This window comes from Hemicordylus capensis, chromosome 12 (assembly GCF_027244095.1).
Source record: "Hemicordylus capensis ecotype Gifberg chromosome 12, rHemCap1.1.pri, whole genome shotgun sequence".
NCBI lineage: Eukaryota > Metazoa > Chordata > Lepidosauria > Squamata > Cordylidae > Hemicordylus > Hemicordylus capensis.
Genome location: NC_069668.1, coordinates 11,271,805 through 11,291,051, shown reverse-complemented (window position 1 = coordinate 11,291,051; position 19,247 = coordinate 11,271,805). Strand labels below are relative to the sequence as shown.

Below are 19,247 nucleotides of genomic sequence, written 5' to 3'. Positions count from 1 at the left end.
GGCAAATTTTTCTGCAGCAGGCTGGGAGGAAGTCCTGTATCCTGACCTGCGCAGAAGCCTTCTCTGAGCTGGGAGTGAACCCAGATGAGCTGGAAATGGCTCGTGGCCGGGTTTAGATTTTGGACTTAGCAGCCGCCCGAGGGCACGGCTTAGAAAGAGAGCGTGTTGAATTGTCTGGCAAGCTGTATCCTGCTCTGCTCTGGCTGCAAAATAGGCGCTCTGATCAGAGGGTGTTGAGAACGGCCCTTCCAGGAATGCTTTGTGGCTGTAACAGGAAAGGGAGTGTTGGAGATGAACTTCGAGTGTATCGACCTTTTGCACCAACTGTCCTAATGACCACGCGGGGCATTGGGAGTAGAGACAGTGAGTCAGGGTCTCCCTATCTGTCCCTGCTCTATGATCCCTAAACTGACTCTGTAGCACTTCCTGTGCTGAGTCACAATCCTTCCTTTCCTCCTAGAGAGCAGATCATGGAAACATCTCTCTCTCTCCTTACCTATCCACTATATAGTCCTTTAGATTAGAGACAGGTCTTTCCTATCTAAGTGTATTTAACCAATAAATATTTAGTGTTTAGTCATACAAGGATCTCCATGTGTTTTTCTCTAAACAGCTGCAATATCCAAACCATCCTCTGCTACCTACTCTGTAACTGGAGTGTGTGCTCATTCCTTAGTGCTCTGCTGTTTTAGCTATTGTGGGTAAAAATCAACAACCTCTAACAGGGAGGAGGATAGATTTGTTTCTTGGGAAGTATTTGGCCTCGCACAGCTTTGAACCAGCCAGGTTGCTTGGGTTGACAGAGAGCAGGCACTGGCAGATCAGCATCTGCTGGTAGAGATCCTGGAGGTCTTCAGTAGATGAGCAGGGGTCTCGGATGCCCAGCGAACAGACAACCCTTCCCTTTTGCTAACTGCTTCTCTCTCTGCCTGTGGTCCTCGCCTGTTATTGGTTACCTTCGGCCAGGTCTTTGTGCAGCTCTGCTGGCCACTCACCTTTTGAGTTTTGTGCTGGCTGCCGTGATCTGTAGTGTCTTGGGTGTAGACACCCCAGGAACTCCAGGACAGTTCCTGGGGTGCAGTAGGCTTGGCCTTCTGAGCTACCATTTTATTCACTTTGTTATTTTTTCCATTTCTATTCCACGTAGTTTATTTTGGTCCTCACAACAACCCTGTGAGGTAGGTTAGGCTGAGAGAGAAGTGGCCAGCCCTGAGTCACCCAGTGAGCTTCTTGGCTGAAGAGGGATTTGAACTCGGAACCCCCTGGTCCTAGTCTAGCACTACCGGGCTTTGCACGTGCGCACATCAGGCCAGTATTTTGCACCCGGCTCCAGTTGGTGGACCTTGATGTCCTGCTAAAATCCACAAGCTTGAAGGATGGGCACGCCTGCCATAGACCATTCCGTGATTACTGAAGGGGACTGGGAGGACGTTTGGGCTAGGTAGCTGTTAACATGTTTGGTTTTAAATAGTGACATGTGGGTTTCACAGCAAACACAGGCATCAGATGAAACAGCCGTCTTGTTTCGAGCAGGTTTCTGAGAGATTTGTGGCTTTCAGTCTGCAAAGGCAGCAATTGTGTATTGCATTTCATTTAAATATTGCCTTCCATCCTCAAAGGATTTTGGATCAGTTTTCAACCTATATATAGAATTGGGAATGCGTCCATATTGGAGGTGAAACACAGCTCCTTCCAGCAGCCACTCATGCTCCTTGCTCACTCAGGCCAGAGGGCCAAGGATGCCAGGTTAAGCTCAGTAGATAGGTGTTCGTGAGCCGAACTGAGGTTCCCTTGGGACAAGGTAAGGGCATTTGCTTCTGCAGTAAGGCCTTATCCAAGAGTTCCAACTTGACGCGAGGACTCAGAGTGTGGCCTATGCCTAAGGGCACATGATACAGCCACTGTGTTGAAGCAAAGCAGGTCTTGGTGTGGTCAGCTTCTGGATGGGAGACCCAGCTGTGCCACCTTTGGGGTTGGGGGACATAGTTCGGGGTAAAGCATCTGCTATAAAATGTAAGTGCTATTGCTTTGCACGCAGAAGGTTCCAGGTTCTTATCAGTGGCTACCAGTCCTGGTGGTGATAGGCTACCTCCATGTTCATAGGCAGGATGCCTCTGAATTCCAGTTGCGGGGAGGAACAGCAGAAGAGGGGGCATGCCTTCATCTCTTGCTTGTATGGCAAGGCATCTTGGGGGCCATTATGGGAAACAGAATGCAGGACTAGTTAGGCCTTGGGCCTGATCCTTCAAGGCTGCTCTTGTATTCTGTCCCTGCCAGCATCTCCAGGTAGGGCTGGGAAAGTCTTCTGCCTGAAGGCGTCTCCAGCAACTTGCTGCCAGCTAGTGCAGACAGTACTGAGCGAGATGGACCCAAGGGTCTGGCTCGGTAGAAGGCAGCTTCCTGTATCCCTGTGGCTGTTGATCTCTCTGGATATATTTGAGTCCAGCTGTCTGCTTCTGCTCCATCCACCAGGCAAGGAACTGTGTTTGAGCATTGATTCCTGCAAATGAAGAGATGGTTTTCAGCTGCCTTGTTCTGAGTGGGGTTTCTCCCCAGACTGCACTGGAAACAGGCACCGACTCATTCCAATTGGGAAAAGTTTGGGAGGCGCGAGTGGGTGGGAGAGAAGCCCTTCATTTGGAGCGTGGGGGTGCAGCTGCTCCTCTGCTTAACAAAGTCTCTCGTCAAAAGCAGTGTGGGGCTGGGGTGAAGCGTCGCCTGATCCCAGTGGAGCATCCCTTGGCTTGCATTCTGTTCCCCACCAGCTTTGGCAAGCCTTACTTCGGGGGCTTGCACTCCTTGGCTGCTAATATGGGAGATCTGAGCGGAAGCCTTGAGACAGAAGGGGTACACCTGGCCTAGAATGTGTTGGAGGGCTGGAAGCGTGTCCAGGCCGCCCGCTGCCACTGTCAAACTAATTGCCTGCTTCTTCTCTCCTCCCACAGCAATCCTCCCTTGAGCGAGGAGATGCTGCCTCCGGGGGAGTGGATGTGCCACCGCTGTACTGTGCGCCGAAAGGTAAAGATGCAGCCACCCTGGAATTGAACCTTCTGGGCACTCGGGAATGGTCTTGTCCCTCTTCCCTCTAGAAACCACAAAGGGACGTACACTAGTGGTGGGGAAAGAGATGGGGAAATAGCACGAAAGCCGGCTGCATAACGGTAAAGCAAGTATTAAGCTGCAGTCTTGAGAGAGGGGGGAAATGCTCCATGGGCCTAAGAAAAAGCAAGATGCCCAAACCGGAATTATGGCGAGAGAGTGAAAGTCAGCGCACGACTCTCGTGCACGTCCACTGTGGTGGTGGGGTCCGTATGGCTCCATCTGGGCACATGGTGCTGCTCAGCAAATGAGAGGACTCGGCTGAGTGTGTGTGGCTTTGGCAGCCTGATTCATTCGGGAGGCCTCCTCTGCCGCCTCCAACAAATGGCAGCTGCGGAAGGGGAGAGCTCACTCACGGCGGCGGTGGGGATGGCACAGGCCTTCGTCGCTTGTTGGGCTGGCTGCTTGGAATAGCAAGCCTCCCATCTAACGCTGGCTAGTTCAAACAGAATAGAGGGACAGCCTCCCGTTTCCATAGCAGTGGAAGTGACGTTGGTTCCCCAGGAACGGGGCTGAGCTCTCCCTTGTTGGCGGAGAAGCCTCCCTTTCCTGCAGCCAGCAGGCTAGCACTGCTGAATGCAAATGTTGACTCCTGGGGCTGGCAGCTTCAGGGCATGCTCGAAGGGAAAGAATATCAGGCCGCGTGCTGTGGCGGGGTGGGCATCCTAAGACCCCAGGGGAGGCTCCATCCCTGCTTTCGAGGCTGCTCTCTCACAGCATGGCACATTTCCCACAACTGGTGTGCTGTTCATGGGCTTGCTAAACATGGTTTTTCACACCACAGTGTAGCCAATGCAGAGCACTGTTTCCAGGCGCTGAATGCTCAGTCTTTTTTATTATTATTATTATTATTATTATTATTTTACATTTTATATCCCGCTCTTCCTCCAAGGAGCCCAGAGTGGTGTATTACATACCTGAGTTTCTCTTTCACAACAACCCTGTGAAGTAGGCTAGGCTGAGAGAGAAGTGACTGGCCCAGAGTCACCCAGCAAGTCTCATGGCTGAGTGGGGATTTGAACGCAGGTCTCCCTGGTCCTAGTCCAGCACTCTAACCACTACACCACGCTGTTCAGGCCCATGTCATTCTCCATGGGGTCCCCAGCCGTCACACCTTGCAGTTCTTTGGCATGTACCCAGTGTCTGTGGCTTCGTTCCCTTTTTGCCTGCTGCGTGGTGTCTTGTGGTAGCAAGCATGAAATGTCTCCTTGGGAAGCAGGGTCTGCCTTGGTTTGGGAGATTACATGTGAGCACTGCAAGATACTCCCCTTACAGGATGGGGCCATAGTTCAGTGGCAGAGCACCGGCCTGCTTGCATGCCAAAGGTCCCAGGTTCAATCCCTGGCAGCATCTGCAGGTCGGCCTGGGAAAGACCCCTGCTTGGAACCTTGAATAACTGCTGTCAGTCAGTGTAGAAGACAATACTGCACTCGATAGAAGGCAGCTTCCTGTGTTCCTAGATGTTTAGGAAACGACGTTAAAATGATATAACATCGCTGCCTAGAGGGATATGCATCAGAAGGTATATAAATATGACAAATAATAAATAAAAAATGTTCCATAGGGGACGAGGCTGGAGCTCGGTGGTAGAGCATCTGCTTTGCATGCAGAAGGTCCCAGGTTCAATCCCTGGCAGCATCTCCAGGCAGGGCTGGGATAGACTCCTACCTGGAACCTTGAATAGCCACTGCCATTCAGTGTAGACAAAACTGAGCTAGAAGAACCAAGGCCTGACTCTGTATGAATATGACGAATATTCATATACCGCTTTTCAGCACAGGTTCCCAAAGCGGTTTACATAGATATTAATTAAATTAAATGGCTACCCTGTTCCCAAAGGGCTTACAGTCTAACAAACCTAAGATAGACGCCAGCAACAGCCACTGAAGGGATGCTGTGCTGGGGTTGGGTAGGGCCAGTTGCTCTCTCCCTGCTCAATAAAGAGAATCGCCACTTTGGAAAGGTGCCTCTTTGCCCAGTTAGCAGGGAACATAAGGTAGCTTCCTATGTTCCTAAGGCCCATCCCCCCAGCCACAATTGATTGGGACTGGGGGTGATGGGAGTTGCAGTCCCACAGCTGGAGAGCAGTGTTCCCTCTAACAGGGATTCCCAAGTGTTGTTCACTACAACTCCCAGCCTCCCCAGCTGCAGTGGCCTTTGGCTGGGGATTATGGAAGTTGTAGTCCACAAGATTTGGGAATTCTTGTTAGAGCGAACACTGCTGGAGAGCCAAGGATGCCCACTCCTGGCTCAGAGGCTGCTGTGTGACGTCCAACTGGTTGCTTATGCCTTGCAGAAGCGAGAGCAGAAGAAGGAGCTGGGTCACGTGAACGGCTTGGTGGACAAGGCTGGGAAAAGGACTGCCTCCCCCACCAGCGACGCAGACTTCTTGGAGCGCTCGAGTGGCGGTGGCCTCCGGACTCTCTCCCACACGCGGCTCTTGGAGCGACGGGCGAGCCGGCCAGGCACGCCCACGTCCAATGCCAGCACCGAGACGCCCAACTCCGAGCAGAATGACGTGGACGAGGACATAATCGATGTGGACGATGACTCTGCCCCCGCAGCAGAAACCGACGGGGGGCAGCCGCACCTGAAACGGCCCTTTGAGCTGCTCATTGCTGCTGCCATGGAAAGGAACCCCACCCAGTTCCAGCTTCCCAACGAACTGACTTGCACCACAGCACTTCCAGGTGAGAGCGGCACCAGCACCTTGCAGGCCTTGGGGCTGCACTGGGCGAGCAGAACAGCTGGCTTCCCACCGCCTGTCGTTGCTTCCTGAAGCCCATGAGGCAGGCCCACGGCTAGGAGGATCAGTCTCTCCTGCCTCTGGGCAAGTGTGCCTGGCTCTTAAGGCCTCCCCCTGGCACTGGCAGGCGTAGGCATCCTGCACGCTTGGCTGTGGTCAGAATGACCGAGGAGGTCTCTTCCCCTTCCCTTCCAGGTACTAGTAAGAGGAGGAGGAAGGAGGAGACCACCGGAAAGAATGTCAAGAAAGCACAGCATGAGCTGGACCACAACGGCTTGGTTCCCTTGCCAGTGAAGGTCTGCTTCACCTGCAGCAGGTAACGAGAGGCACGGACAGGCAGCGGGTGCAGTGCTGGAGGGGACGTTCTGGGCCTGCTCATTTGAGGAGAACATCTTAGAAGCTGGAGCAGCCGGACCTGGTCTTGGACAGCACCGGCATTCCCTGTCCACAGGGACTCACACATCTTGTTGACTACAGCTCCCGTGATTCCTAGCCAAAGGCGGTTGCAGCTGGGGATGCTGGGAGTTGTAGTCAACAACATCTGAGCGTCCCTGTCACAGGGAACGCTGCCTAGGGTGTGCTCCTTCTTCCACCTGCAGCTTCTGCCCTTCATTTCTCCTCCCCGCCCGCTCCCAGCTCTGTTGTGAGATTTTCCTCCCCTTTCAGGAGCTGCCGCATGGCCCCCCTCATCCAGTGTGATTACTGCCCGCTCCTCTTCCACATGGACTGTCTGGAGCCCCCTCTCACTGCGATGCCCCTGGGCAGGTGGATGTGTCCGAATCACATCGAGCACGTGGTGGTAAGCGGGGGGCGCAGTGTGTGAGCAGTGGGCGTGGCTGGCTGTGGTTTCCCCTCCCACTCGCCAGGTTGGGCCTGGTCCACAGCAACCCACCTTGTCTCTGTTGCAGCTGAACCAGAAGAACATGACCCTCAGCAACCGGTGCCGGGTGTTCGACCGCTTCCAGGATACGATCTCGCAGCACGTGGTCAAGGTGGATTTTCTGAACCGGATCCACAAGAAGCACCCGCCCAACCGCCGGGTGGTGCAGTCAGTGAAAAGGAGGGGCTTGAAGGTAGGTGGAGCGGGGATTGCGAGGTCCCCTGGGTTGCTGCCGAACGAAGGATAGGGAGGGACCTGGTGTAAGAACCTACGATGTCAGGGCCTCCTTAGTTTAGAAAGAAGGCGGCAAAGTGCGGGGACATGACAGAGGGTATGTCAAACTGCGCACGGTGTCTCAAATGGATAGAGAGAGGTTTCTCTCTCTCTCATATAATATTAGAACCGGGGGTCATCTGTTGAAGCTAAATGCTGGGAGATTCAGGACCGACCAAAGGAAGTCTACAGTGTCTAAACGGTGGGATTCACTGCCCCCAGATGTGGTAGTGGCCGCCGTTCCAGGTGGTTAGAGACAGATGTGTGGAGAACTGGCCTGCCATTGACTACTAGCCTTAATGGCTGTATAGTTCAGATCAGAGCAGGAAATATGCCCTTGATCACCAGGTGCTGGGGAGCACCAATGGGAGGGGGTGCTTTCCCTCTATGTATACGGACAGGATGGGCCCTGGCTGGATCCAGCAGAGATCCTCTTACGTTAACTGAAGAGATGAGGCTATGGGGCTGGGGTGGAGGCTGTGGGGATTGGCTGGGTGATGGAGTGTATTGCCTTGAAGTGTGGGAAGATCCTTGATGTTTCCTCCGTGACAGGGCTGTGCATGATTGTGCCAGTAGGTGGCAGCCTTCCCCATGGCAAGGGATGTGTCTCTTTCGCTGCTCTTGGCTTTAATCTGAATTCAGCCCTAGCCAAGACGCCAGGTCCACCTCTCTCTCCTCTGCCTACAGGTTCCTGATGCTATAAAGTCCCAGTATCACCTCCCGCCCCCCTTGCTGGCTCCTGCAGCGATCAGAGATGGAGAGCTCATCTGTAACGGGGTCCCGGAGGAGCCCTTGCCTACGCACCTTTGGAACTCGGAGCACTTAGCCACCCAGTCCGAACAGCAAGAGGTAAAGGCAAAGAAGTAACTGCGGAAGTGGTCCCTGTCGGGCGGCTTTCCTGCCAGTCTGGAGCATGCCCTGATTCCATGGGGCACTGCCTCCTGGGTGCAGACACCACGTTGCTCTGTCGTCTGACATTGGGTGCTTACATTGCCCTAACTCTTCCCAGGAGGCTTGCCTTGTGGAAAATGGGAACCCTGCCCGCTCCATGAGAGTTCAGGGGCTTTGGGGCAGTATTGGGAGAAGGCAGGTGAAAGGGAGCTGTTTCCTTTGCAGGGGAGGTCCCTGATAGTGGTCATTGCTTTCCCCTCCTCCTTTGAAACGCCACATTGCCTTTGTCCACAGCCCTCAAGCCAGGGTAAGGAGCTGGTTGTGGATCCCGAGTCTCTGCCTAGGGCATAGCTTCCCTCTGGAGCCAGTCTGTCTGTTCCCCAGACAATGGGTCGAGGGGCTGCAACAGTCCAGTCCCTTCACAGATGCGTAGAAATGGGCAAAAACGTGGGCATGACGAGTCGGGAGTACGTGGGCACTGATGGTACTAGGCCATTGATGAGGGGGGAGAAACCACTGCGCTTCCTGAAAGAGCTCCTCGAGGCAGCCTAGCAGTGGCATTTCCGCCACGCGGTGCTGTGCTGTGCCCATGGCCGGGGAATGGGGCTCCTTTTGAGGGAAATGGACACACACATACCCCGAGCACCATCTTGGAAGGCGCACACAAAGTGCTGGGAAGTGTAGCCCCCCCCCCCCCCCCGAGCTCTGAAGAGGGGGCTCCTCCGTCTCTCCAAAAGGACCCTCCCAGCCCAGAGAGAAGCAGAGGCCTGTGCAGAGGTAAATGATTTTCACTCTGGAGGTCTTTGGCTAAAGTGGCCCCTGCTTGGAAAAGGGTGAGCATCGCTGGGCAAGCGCATCAAGAGGCCCGGTGGCATTGCTGCTGGGCCCAGATCTGGCCCACGGCCCTTGAACCCCACCCCCGGCTTCAGCTACTGGCTGCCTCCCTCTCTCTCTGCTGGGCCTCATGTGTGGCCTTTCTCTCTCCCGCTTCCAGTGGCTGCGTAGCATCATTGCCCTGCAGTGCAGCATCCTGAAACACTTGTCTGCTAAGCAGATGCCTTCGCTTTGGGACTCAGAGCCGGTGGAGAAGGCCGACGCCAAGCCTGTGATCGCGGCCGACGGCTGCCTCTCCAGCCCGTGCCAGGCAGCTGACAAAGGCAACGTCCCTCCCGCCTACTCGGCGCCCTGCACGCCTGGGATCGCCCCCCCGAACTCCTTGAGCTCCTTGCCGGAGGACGCCCACTACCCCTTGTGTACGGACAGGCCAAAGAGAGCCTCCCCCTGCGCGACCGCCAACGGCCCCAGTGCCGCCGCCTCCGAGGTGAAAATCAACGGCCCCCACTTCTACGGCGGCGGCGACTCCTCGGCACACTTGACTGACTCCCCGCGGCTGAGCGCTCCGGGCGGGGTGCCGCCAGTCTTCTCCCACCGGCAGCCCTGGCCACGGCCCACCACGCCCCCGGTCGCGTGCAGCCTCCTCACTCATCTGGCGGGGGCGGTGGTGAAGACCGAGAACGTGTCGGGACCCGTGTCTTGCCCGCACAGGGGCTCCGGGCCGGTCGCCAGCCTGCCGGCTTCCCTCCCGAGCTCTTGCACTGGCCTGGAAGCGGGTGGCACGGTGCAAAGGAAGACGGCGCAGATGCAGCTAGGGCCCCTGCTGGCTGCAGACGTGGGGGCGATGGACTCTCCCCTGACGGCCAGCCGGGCACTCACTCCTCCCCAGGTGGCCGCCGGCGACGGGGTCTCTGCCATCGGAGCTGCTCCCGGCTTCTGCTCACCAGCGCCCCCTCCAGGTGAGTGCACAGGCCCACAGGAAGGCCTTGGGGTTCTCGGGGAGCATTGCCTCCTCTCCCTGAAGAACTCCTGAGCACCGGCCGCTGCGTGGGTGCCTGGCTGAATGCCATGGGTGCCCTTGGGGTCGCTTTCTCCCTAGCACCAGCACTCACTGTCACAGGAGTTCCCCGTGGTTGACTACAATGCCCATCATCCCCCACTGCGGTAGCCTTTACTCCCCATTACAGGGAACACTGCCTGGCACCGAAACCGAGTTCCACTTGCCTTGCATGGGTCAACCCCTTTGAGAAATATGGGTGAGGGCAGCCTTGTCTGCTGACTATCAGTGAGGAAACCGCTTCAGTCCAGTGGTTGTGCGAATGGTGTCCAGTCACTGATGCCAGGCAGCATCTGACTTTTCTTTTAGCCTGCCAGGGGCTGATGCTGCTGCTCAAGCATGTGGTTTTACCATGAAGCTTGCCTTTGTTCTCTTCTGCCCAAGGACTGCCTTCTTTCCCCCCTGCCCTTGAAATTTCACGTTGAAGTTCAGTCATTGGTTTGATAAACTGCGTCACACTTGGTTCCCTGTCCATGCACTATGTTCAGCCCACGTGCAGTATGTGTGCCGCATACACACGCACAATTATTCCCATGCATTGAGCACACATACAGCGGTTCACTTCCCATCTTCGTGGTGCAGTTGAGCCAGTCTCCCTCCAGCTGTTTAGCTGTCACTGCCGCTCTAACCCTCCACAGCCACCAATCGTAGGGGGTTGTGGGACCCACCGCCTGCTAGAGGGCCCCAGTTGTGCAGCCCTGCATTTGAGGGACCGGTGGCTGGCTTTTAAAAGGAGCCCAGGTGCAGTCCTTGGCCTGGATGTGCACGGGCAGCACAGAAGTCTGAATAGAGCTCCCGGGTGTGAAGCTGTGGGGTTAATGCCTGGCGTCCAGCTCCTGCGAAACGGGCCGTGGCTGTCTTGGGGTTCCAGCAGGGTGCTGAAAGACAAGAGCAGGAAGATAGAGGCGAAGGAGGGAGGGAGAGCCGGCAGCCAGGGAAGCTCTGCTCGGTCAGCCCAGCCAGAGGTCTCCAAGGCACAAAAGTGGCACTTGGTGCTCGCTCTCTCTCTCTCTCTCTCACACTCACACTCACACACACACACACACACACACACACCCAGGACATCAGGGATCTCACTGGCTGTTGTGGCTGAAAGGTGCAGCAGATCACTAGCTAGTCAAGTAGCGCTGCTCTTGTATGCTAGCTGGCAGAGCGCAGTGCTCTTTCTCTCCCCCACCCCCACCGGCCTAACCTTCTTCCAGGGGCTGCTCTTCACTTTAGACTGAGAGCCCCTTTGGGCCAGGGGCCCATCTTTTCATTCCTTTCTGACCTTCAAACCACGCTGCGGACGCTGTCGGCCACGTTTGAAAACGATATCCCAAGTTACGGTGGATGTCGGGAGACGTGTCTTCCCTTAATTAATTGACACCCAGGCAGCAAATACTGGTTGGTTAAAATGATAATTAAAAAGGGAGAGTTTTTATCGTTCCTGCTTTGAATTTTAGTGCCCCACACAGCACGTTCACTGTTCTGGTTTAATAATTGAATTGTGAACAGCTTCTAGGAACAGAGGAAGCTGCCATATACTGAGTCAGACTCTTGGTCTATCTAGCTCAGTATTGTCTTCACAGACTGGCAGCGGCTTCTCCAAGGTTGGAGGCAGGAATCTCTCTCAGCCCTGTCTTGGAGAAGCCAGGGAGGGAACTTTGAAACCTTCTGCTCTTCCCAGAGCGGCCCCATTATCTCCTAAGGGGAATCTCTCCCAGTGCTCACACTTTGAGTCTCCCTTTCATATGCAGCCGGGGCAGACCCTGCTTAGCTACGGCAACAAGTCATGCTTGTGACCACAAGAGCAGCTCTCCTCTCCTCTAGGGCAGGGGGGGCTCACCGTGTCCCTCCAGCTGTTGCTGAACTACACCTCCCATCCATGGTGAGTGTTATAGTTCATCAACAGCTGGAGAGCCAAGCTGGCCTCCCCCGTTCTAGGGTTTGCTGAGGGCAAAACAAGTAAGCCAGTCTGTGTTGGTGAGGACAGCATTAGGACCACAGGGGACTGACCCGTCGGCATTCTCTCCTCCCTCCCTCCAGATGGCAAGGCTAGCCCGAGCACCTTATCCCCTGGAAGCATTTTGACCGCTCCCTTCTTGCTCCCTTCAGCCACGCTGGATCTTGCCAGTTCGCTGAAAGCATTAATGGATGGCAGCGGAGGTGAGTGAATTCTGGCAGCTGCTGCTTCTCCCCCTCTTTGCACAGTTCCAAGAGGAAAGAGAGGGGTGGGTGGAGGGAGGGGTGCAACCAGATGCTCACACCCCTCCTCCTTCATTTTGGCTTGCTGCTGTTGGTTAGTCCGAGGGCAGTGTTTGTGCAACTTCTGAGGCAGCCTCCAGCAGGCCTCTTAAGAACAGCCCTGCTGGATCAGGCCCAAGAATGCCCATCTAGTCTAGCGTCCTGTTTCCCACAGTGGCCCACCAGATGCCTCTGGGGAGCCCACAGGCAAGAGATGAAGGCCTGCCCTCTCTCCTGCTGTTGCCCCGCTACATCTGGGATTCAGAGGCATCCTGCCTCTGAGCCTGGAGGTAGCCTTTAGCCATCAGGACTGGTAGCCCTTGATAGACCTGTCCTCCACGGATTTGTCTAAGTCCCCTTAAAGCCATCCAAGCTGCTGGCCATCACTGCATCCCATGGCAGAGAATTCCAGAGACGAATTCGGCATGGTGTGCAGAAAAGGTGCTTCCTTTTGTCAGCCATCCATTTCCTGGGGTGACCCATGGTTTTAGAGTTGTGGGAGAGGGGGAAGAACTACTCTCCACCCACTCTTTCCACATCGCACACAATTGTATAAAAACCTCTTCCTTGTGCAAGCTTAACGCTGAGCCTCCTTGGTCAGCAGGTCCCTTTGCTATGGGCTCTCTCGCCCTCTAGGGCACAAGGCAGGGAAGCCATGGAATTGAGCCAGCTCTGTCTCTTGCCACAGTGTATGGATCATTTAACGACCTCCTCTCTTGTCAGCAGAGATCGAGATTAACTTGCTGGATGAGAAACTAATCAAGTTCCTGGCCCTGCAGAGAATACATCAGCTCTTCACTTCCAAAGTTCAGCCTCTTGCAGGCAGCCTTGGTGCCCACCAGCCCAGCCCTGTGGGAAATCGTGTTGAAGGTAGGTCCAGGACTTGGGACAGCTTGGCAGCTTTTTCTGCTTGCTTTGCTTCTCTCGGGCACTGTCCCTGATGCTGTGCATGCAAAAAAAAAACCCACCTCCACCCGCACAAAGGGAGAAGGGCGGCTTGTGCTGATTTGTCCTCAGCAGCCACCTGTGCATCCTGAAAATATGTCCCCGAGGATCCCTCAACCTTTGGGGACATAGTTTCAGGAAGCACAGTGGCTTGCAGAGGTAAGGGGAGATTGGCAAAAAAAATGGGCGTGAAAGGAATGTTCATCTGGATGTCAGCCAGTATCTCAGACTTGGAAAAAATAAATTCTGCCACATCCTCAAGGTGGTGTGAACTCGAAATACCAAAACAAAAAAGCACCAGTCCAAAATCACTTTGTGTGTGTTATGACTAGTAAACCAAACAGAACAGGCAGTGAGTTGCGTTGGAGCTTCAACAGAAGTCTGAGGCCAATGGGCAACCTTTGCTCTTCTTTGGGAGGGCTCTCTAGGCATCAGTGCTCTGCAGAAGGAAGCTGTACCTCCATCTTTCAAAGCGGCCAAGATACCAAGTCGGTTGGTTGGTGAGGCCCTGGCTCAGTGGTAGAGCATCTGCTTTGCACGCAGAAGGTCGCAGGTTCAATCCCTGGCAGCCCCTCCAAGTAGAAACCCCTGCCTGGAACCTTGGGGAGCTGCTGCCGGCCAGGGTGGCGATGTTGAGCTAGATGGACCAAGGGCTTGACTCTGTTGACAGCAGGGCTCTCTCTCCCCCCTCCCCCCTGAGAGGCAGGGCATTGATCCTGTGGCATTCCACCCACAAGAGACTCCACACCTTCCCTCGACTGTCTTCTTCCCACTCACTCCTCTTGTTAAATGGAGCAATGATCCTGCCATCCCACCTGGCCTGAGGAGTGCCAGCTCCCACGCCCTTGGCATCCCAGCCTTCCGGAGCTTGTCGTTCGTGCAGCAACGAGCTGGAGCTCTGGAGTGACGAGGGCAGGCCCTCTTGGGGCCTGTGGTCAGCGTTCCCTGTCAGAGGGGCACTCGCGTCATCCCCAGCCAAAGGCCATTGCCGCTGGGGGTGCTGGGAGTTGTAGTCCCGAGCCACCAGCCCCTTGGCCCATCTAGTTCAGGACTGTCCACACTGACCGGCAGCAGCTCTCCTAGGTTCCCGGCAGGAGTCTCTCTCCCAGCCCTACCCCCCCTCAAGCTGGGGCCCTCTGCGTGCCAAGCCAATGCTCTGCCACTGAGCTGCCGTCCCAGCCCTAGGAAGCTGCTGTCTGCTGAGTCCGGCACTTGGTCCCTCTGGCTCCGGATTGTCCACACTGACAGGCAGCTGCCCTTCGAGGTTTCAGGCAGGAATCTCTCCCGTCTTGACCTGGAGATGCTGCCTGGGTTTGGAGCTGGGGCCTCCTACATGCAGAGCAGACGCTCTGCCGCTGAGGCCGCATTCCCTCCCTCCATGAGGAGAGGATGCGAGACCCTCCAAAAAAACCCCAAACAGCTGTGTTAATGTTTTGATTTTGTTGTGTGTGTTGTCAGCCACCCAGAGATGCGAGTTGGGGGGCAGGCCACATTGATACTAAACAGATCAGCACGTGGTTCTATCTAACTGGCTGCCGCAGGTGGAGGGAGACATTTGCTCGGAGGCACGCCTCTCCTCGGTACTGAGGCCACCTTTCTGTCTTGCAGGGCAGGGGAAGGAGGTGCAGGCCCGGGCCATCTTCTACCCTCTGCTGGGCGTGGGCAGCTCTGTGAACATGTGCTACCGAACCCTCTACATCGGGACAGGCAAGGGCCCGCTCACGGCATGACTAGGGAACTCGGGTTGGGTGCCGCTGGCGTTGGAGACGTCCGTCTCCCACCCTGCAGCAAGCAGATCGCAGGGGGAGGGGGGAGCAGCACGGCCGTATTGGCGCTGCCCCCTGTGACAGCCCAACTGTGCTTGCTGAGGGGGTGGGAATCTGGGGCGCTGCCTGTCCTTTGGGGAGGGGCTGTGCTCTGCCACCTTTCTGCCCCGAGCTGCTGTGGGTGCCTGAGGGTGTCTCCTCCTTCTCCCTTGGGCAGGTGCTGACATGGACGTGTGCCTTACAAGCTATGGTCACTGCAATTATGTGTCCGGCAAGCACGCCTGCATCTTTTACGATGAGGTGAGTCCTGGCCTTGGTAGCCTGGGAAAGGTGCAAGTCCCGTGCCAGGAGGGGGTGAAGAGCCCTTTCGTCGCCTCTTCCCTGGGTGCGTCCAGAGGGTGGTGAGAGCGACCTTGCCTGGCTTCTCCTCCCCCTGTCCTGGGCTCTTCTCTTGGGGCTTGGGGCTTGCAGTTCCTCTGGTGACCGGGTCTCCTTTCCCTCCTCCCCAGAACACCAAGCATTACGAGCTGCTCAATTACAGCGAACACGGCACCACCGTGGACAACGTCTTGTATTCGTGCGACTTCTCTGAGAAGACGGCCCTCATCCCTCCCAGCAGCCTGGTTGCCAAAGTACAGAGTGTGATCAGTAAGTCCTGGATGGCCTTCATCCCTGCCCCCCACACACACCCGGCTCTAGCTCTCCTACAACTTCACTTTCTCGTCAAGGGCTCCCTTGCCTCCAACTCGGTTTGCAAAGAGACAACAATGCACTTCTGCCCTTTCCCCATAGTTGTCCCCGGGTCCTTAGCTGAAATGTTCTCTTGGGGCGCTGAAATAACCCTCTATGTGCTTTCCTTGGCGGTCCGTGACCAGTGGACTAAGTCCAGCATGATTTTTCTGCCTGCCTGCTGATGTCTGGCTCACTGATGATGAGGGCTTTCTTCAGGGCTTTCTTTTGCCTTTCTCTCCACCCAGTGGCTCACAAGCTGCATGAAAACATTTAGTCTTGACCTATTTTGGCCTCAGCACCTCTTCTTCAGGAGAATATCATATGTCAAGTGTAGCCACCGAAAAAACAAACTTCCCACCAGAGATCTGCTTTGAAGGGCTATATAACCCCCCAAATAAATTAGGATTCTCTTTCCTTAGCTCAGGAACGGCTCTGTGCATCTTGGACACGTTTTCCTTGCAGCTGTATCTGGTGCCACTTCATGGCTTTCAACATCTTTGAAGCACCAAACACTGCTAGTGGTCTGTGTCCTCAGGGCACCCTTCTGCAAGAATGAAAAAAAAAAACCACAAAAAAGCCCCCCAAAACCCAGGATGTTATACTGGGCAGAGTTCTGAGCTTCCTGATCGAGGTGTATAAAATTATGCATCAAGTAGAGAGAGTCGACAGAGAAATCTTTCTCCCTCTCACAACACTAGAACCAGGGGCCATCCCCTTAAACTGAAGGCCGGGAAATTCAGGACTGACAAGAGGAAGTCCTTTTTCAAACAGCACATGAGTAACCTCTGTAATTCTTTGCCATGGGATGTGGTGATGGCCACCAGCTTGGATGGCTTTAAAAGGGGCTTAGACAGATTCATGGAGGACGAGGCTATCAATGGCTACTAGTCTGGTGGCTGTGGGCCACCTCCTCCAGCCTCAGAGGCAAGCTGCCTCTCAATCCCAGTTGCAGGGGAGCAACAGCAGCAGGAGAGGGGGCATGCACACACCTCTTGCCTGTGGGCTCCCCAGAGGGGGCATCTGGTGGGCCACTGTGGGAAAGAGGATGCTGGACTAGATGGGCTTCCTTGGGCCTGATCCAGCTGGGCTGTTCTTATGTTCTTCCTGAAAATTTTAGCCTTCATTTAAACAAAAGAGCAAGTTTCTAGCCTAGTCTAGTAATGACTGCTGGAACCTCAGAAGCCAGAGCGGGGCCATGGCTAAGTTTTGCAATAACATTTTAAAATATATATATTTGAATATCCCTCTATTCCTCTAAAGAGCCCAGAGTGGTTATGTATACAACAACCCTGTTAGCCTGAGAGATCAGTGACTGGCCCAGAGCCACCCAGTGAGTTTCATGGCTGAATGGGGATTTGAACTCGCCTGTCTCCCTGGTCCTCGTCCAGCGCTCTAACCCCTCACACGACTAGCAGAACTGGACTAAAAAGATACCGAGTCGCAGAAATGACAGACACAGTCATGCAGCCCCACTCCGTTTGCATACAGAATGCCTTGCACGGCGCAGACGTAGAGAGCTCCTCCTCTTCAGTTGACGTACATGTGTGCCTCCCAGTGGCTCTCCTCCCGTTCCCTTCTACCAGCTCCTTTCATCTCTCTCTTCTCCTTCCAGAACGCCACAAGAGCCGCCAGCAGGAGGAAGAGCAGCCGCCGCCGCCGCCCGGCGAGGAAGCCGCGGTGATGAGGTCTCAGGCCCAGGGGCCGGCTCAGAAGCCTTGCAGCTGCAAAGCCAGTAGCTCCAGCTTGATTGGGGGCAGCGGGGCCGGCTGGGAGGGCACGGCCCTGCTGCACCACGGCAGCTACATCAAGCTGGGCTGCCTCCAGTTTGTCTTCAGCATTACGGAGTTTGCGACCAAACAGCCCAAGGGGGACGCGGCTGCCCTGGGCCAGGCGGTGGACTTGGACGAGAAGCTGTCCCCCAAGCCCCACCAGGTGCCCGTGCTGCGCTCCCACTCGGTGCCCTAGGAGCTGGGGAGGGCTGGGAGGGGCTCCCTCCGACACCCGGACACACACCCCCACCCACCAACACCCACCCCCCTTGACGTACCAACCATGTCTGTCTGGATTTTTCCTACGCGGGCCGCCGCCCGCCGCGGCCCTTTGCATGAAATGAAGAACATTAATTTTTTTATGATTTGCTCGAGTTTTAGGGGCATTTGCACATATATTTGTACTATACATTTCATTTTAAGAAAAGAAAAGACAAAAAAATTTAAACAAGGCAAACTGCAGCGCGCGCGCACACGCGGAAGCCGCTCTGCGTGGAGCCCGCGGGAGGGGCTGGCTCGTGCAGATGGCCTGGCCAAGCACTCCCGTGCAGTTGTAAAAAAAAAAATCAGAAACTTGTTCTATTTTGTGCCAGTGACAATAGTTTTTTATTAAAGAGAGAGAGAGAAATACAGTTTTCATACAGCAAAATCTATACAATTATCATTGTTTTATTTAATGTAAAGACGTGCTATTCTCCTGCTGGTTTATTCTCTCCCCCCCCCCCATGCCTCCCTCCCCATGACACTTGCACGACTGTGTATTGCGGGCAGTGAGATCAGAGTTCTCTCCCAGCATCCCTCCTGTTTTCAGAAAATGAGGAGAAATATTTGGGGTTCTGTGTAAATACATCAACTGACGACCTTTTTCTGTGTTTTTTAAGCTGTGTACAGTGCTACATGTGGTATGACGTTGCCTCCGGTTGTCTATTGTAGCAAAGCGTTTCTTTGTCGTAAGCCTGTTTTCGTCCTTCTGTACACACACACACACACACACACACACACACACACACACACACACACACACACACACCTCTGAATCCTGTCTCTGCAGCAGCGAAGTTCCAATGTACAGAAGAAATTGCAATGTTTTAGGGTTTACGGAAACTTTTTTCCTGTATTCTGTATATAAAACAAAATACGGCACTTGCTGGTTTCTGCCTGTCTGTCCAGACTATGGGGACGCAAAACGGAAAATGGCCCACCAGCTAGAGTTTCTGTCAGCTGATGCCTTGGGGCAGGTGCCTCCACGGTCAGGATCCGTCCCTCTGTTGCACCTGCACCCGGACAGGAGCCAACCGCTTCTCCTTCACTGTGTGAAGATTCGGATACACATGGTCTCTTGGAACTGGGAGAGGACAGCCTTCCCCCCCCCCCCCCAGGAATACACATGGTACCATCTTAGGCTCCACACACACCACACAGCACCCACCAGACTTGATTCACCAGATCCACTAGATTCATTCGAATCTAGGTTTAATGTGGGTTATTGACATTACCTGCCAAGGCAGGTATCTCGGGCCATAAAGCATCTTGGCGTGGGTCCACACAATCATGCTCCTGTCAGCAGCCGACATTAAACCTAGATTCAGATGGTTGTGTGAACCAGGCCGCTGTTTCCCCACTCCACACAACAGGGTATACTTGCAGGGCGTTGTGGAGAAGGAATAGCAGCTCTGCTCCCATTGGCACTGGATACGGTGAGCTGTGGAAGAACCCTTCCTGCCCACCCATCGCCATAGGCCCAGACTTGCTCCGCTGTAGAGGTGTGGTCTGCTAAATTCTTAAATGTTTTTAATACTTCTGTTTTGACCTGGAGACACTCAACTTTTGTACAAACGCTGAAAGGTTTCATGACTGTTCCAATGGCATTAAGTCTGTATTAATAAACTCACATATTACTATTTAAAGATCATGTGGCCAGGCAGGCCTGCTTTCATTCTTCCCCACCCTCCTGCCGCCTCCTCCACCAATAATCCGCTCAGTGAAACTGGGGTCTTCCTACGACTCAGCAAAAGTGGCTTCTCTACTC

At 54.7% G+C, this 19,247-nt stretch overlaps 1 protein-coding gene across 4 annotated transcripts in view; it reads left to right on the top strand.

The window, feature by feature from the left end:
• Nucleotides 1-19,125, top strand: part of PHF12 (PHD finger protein 12) — a 30,744-nt gene extending 11,619 nt beyond the window's left edge. The window contains exons 3-15 of one of the 4 annotated variants that reach the window (XM_053274653.1): nt 2,946-3,018; nt 5,396-5,789; nt 6,041-6,161; nt 6,512-6,644; nt 6,754-6,918; nt 7,686-7,847; nt 8,884-9,682; nt 11,878-11,928; nt 12,730-12,876; nt 14,560-14,658; nt 14,935-15,017; nt 15,227-15,365; nt 17,062-19,125. In XM_053274653.1, coding sequence (XP_053130628.1) covers nt 2,946-3,018; nt 5,396-5,789; nt 6,041-6,161; nt 6,512-6,644; nt 6,754-6,918; nt 7,686-7,847; nt 8,884-9,682; nt 11,878-11,928; nt 12,730-12,876; nt 14,560-14,658; nt 14,935-15,017; nt 15,227-15,365; nt 17,062-17,414 — 2,719 coding nt within the window. In that variant the 3' untranslated portion in view covers nt 17,415-19,125. Of the gene's footprint in view, nt 1-2,945; nt 3,019-5,395; nt 5,790-6,040; nt 6,162-6,511; nt 6,645-6,753; nt 6,919-7,685; nt 7,848-8,883; nt 9,683-11,808; nt 11,929-12,729; nt 12,877-14,559; nt 14,659-14,934; nt 15,018-15,226; nt 15,366-17,061 lie in introns of all 4 variants that reach the window. The other 3 variants (XM_053274654.1, XM_053274651.1, XM_053274652.1) reach the window with 3 other exon arrangements.
• Nucleotides 19,126-19,247: the final 122 nt, after the last annotated feature.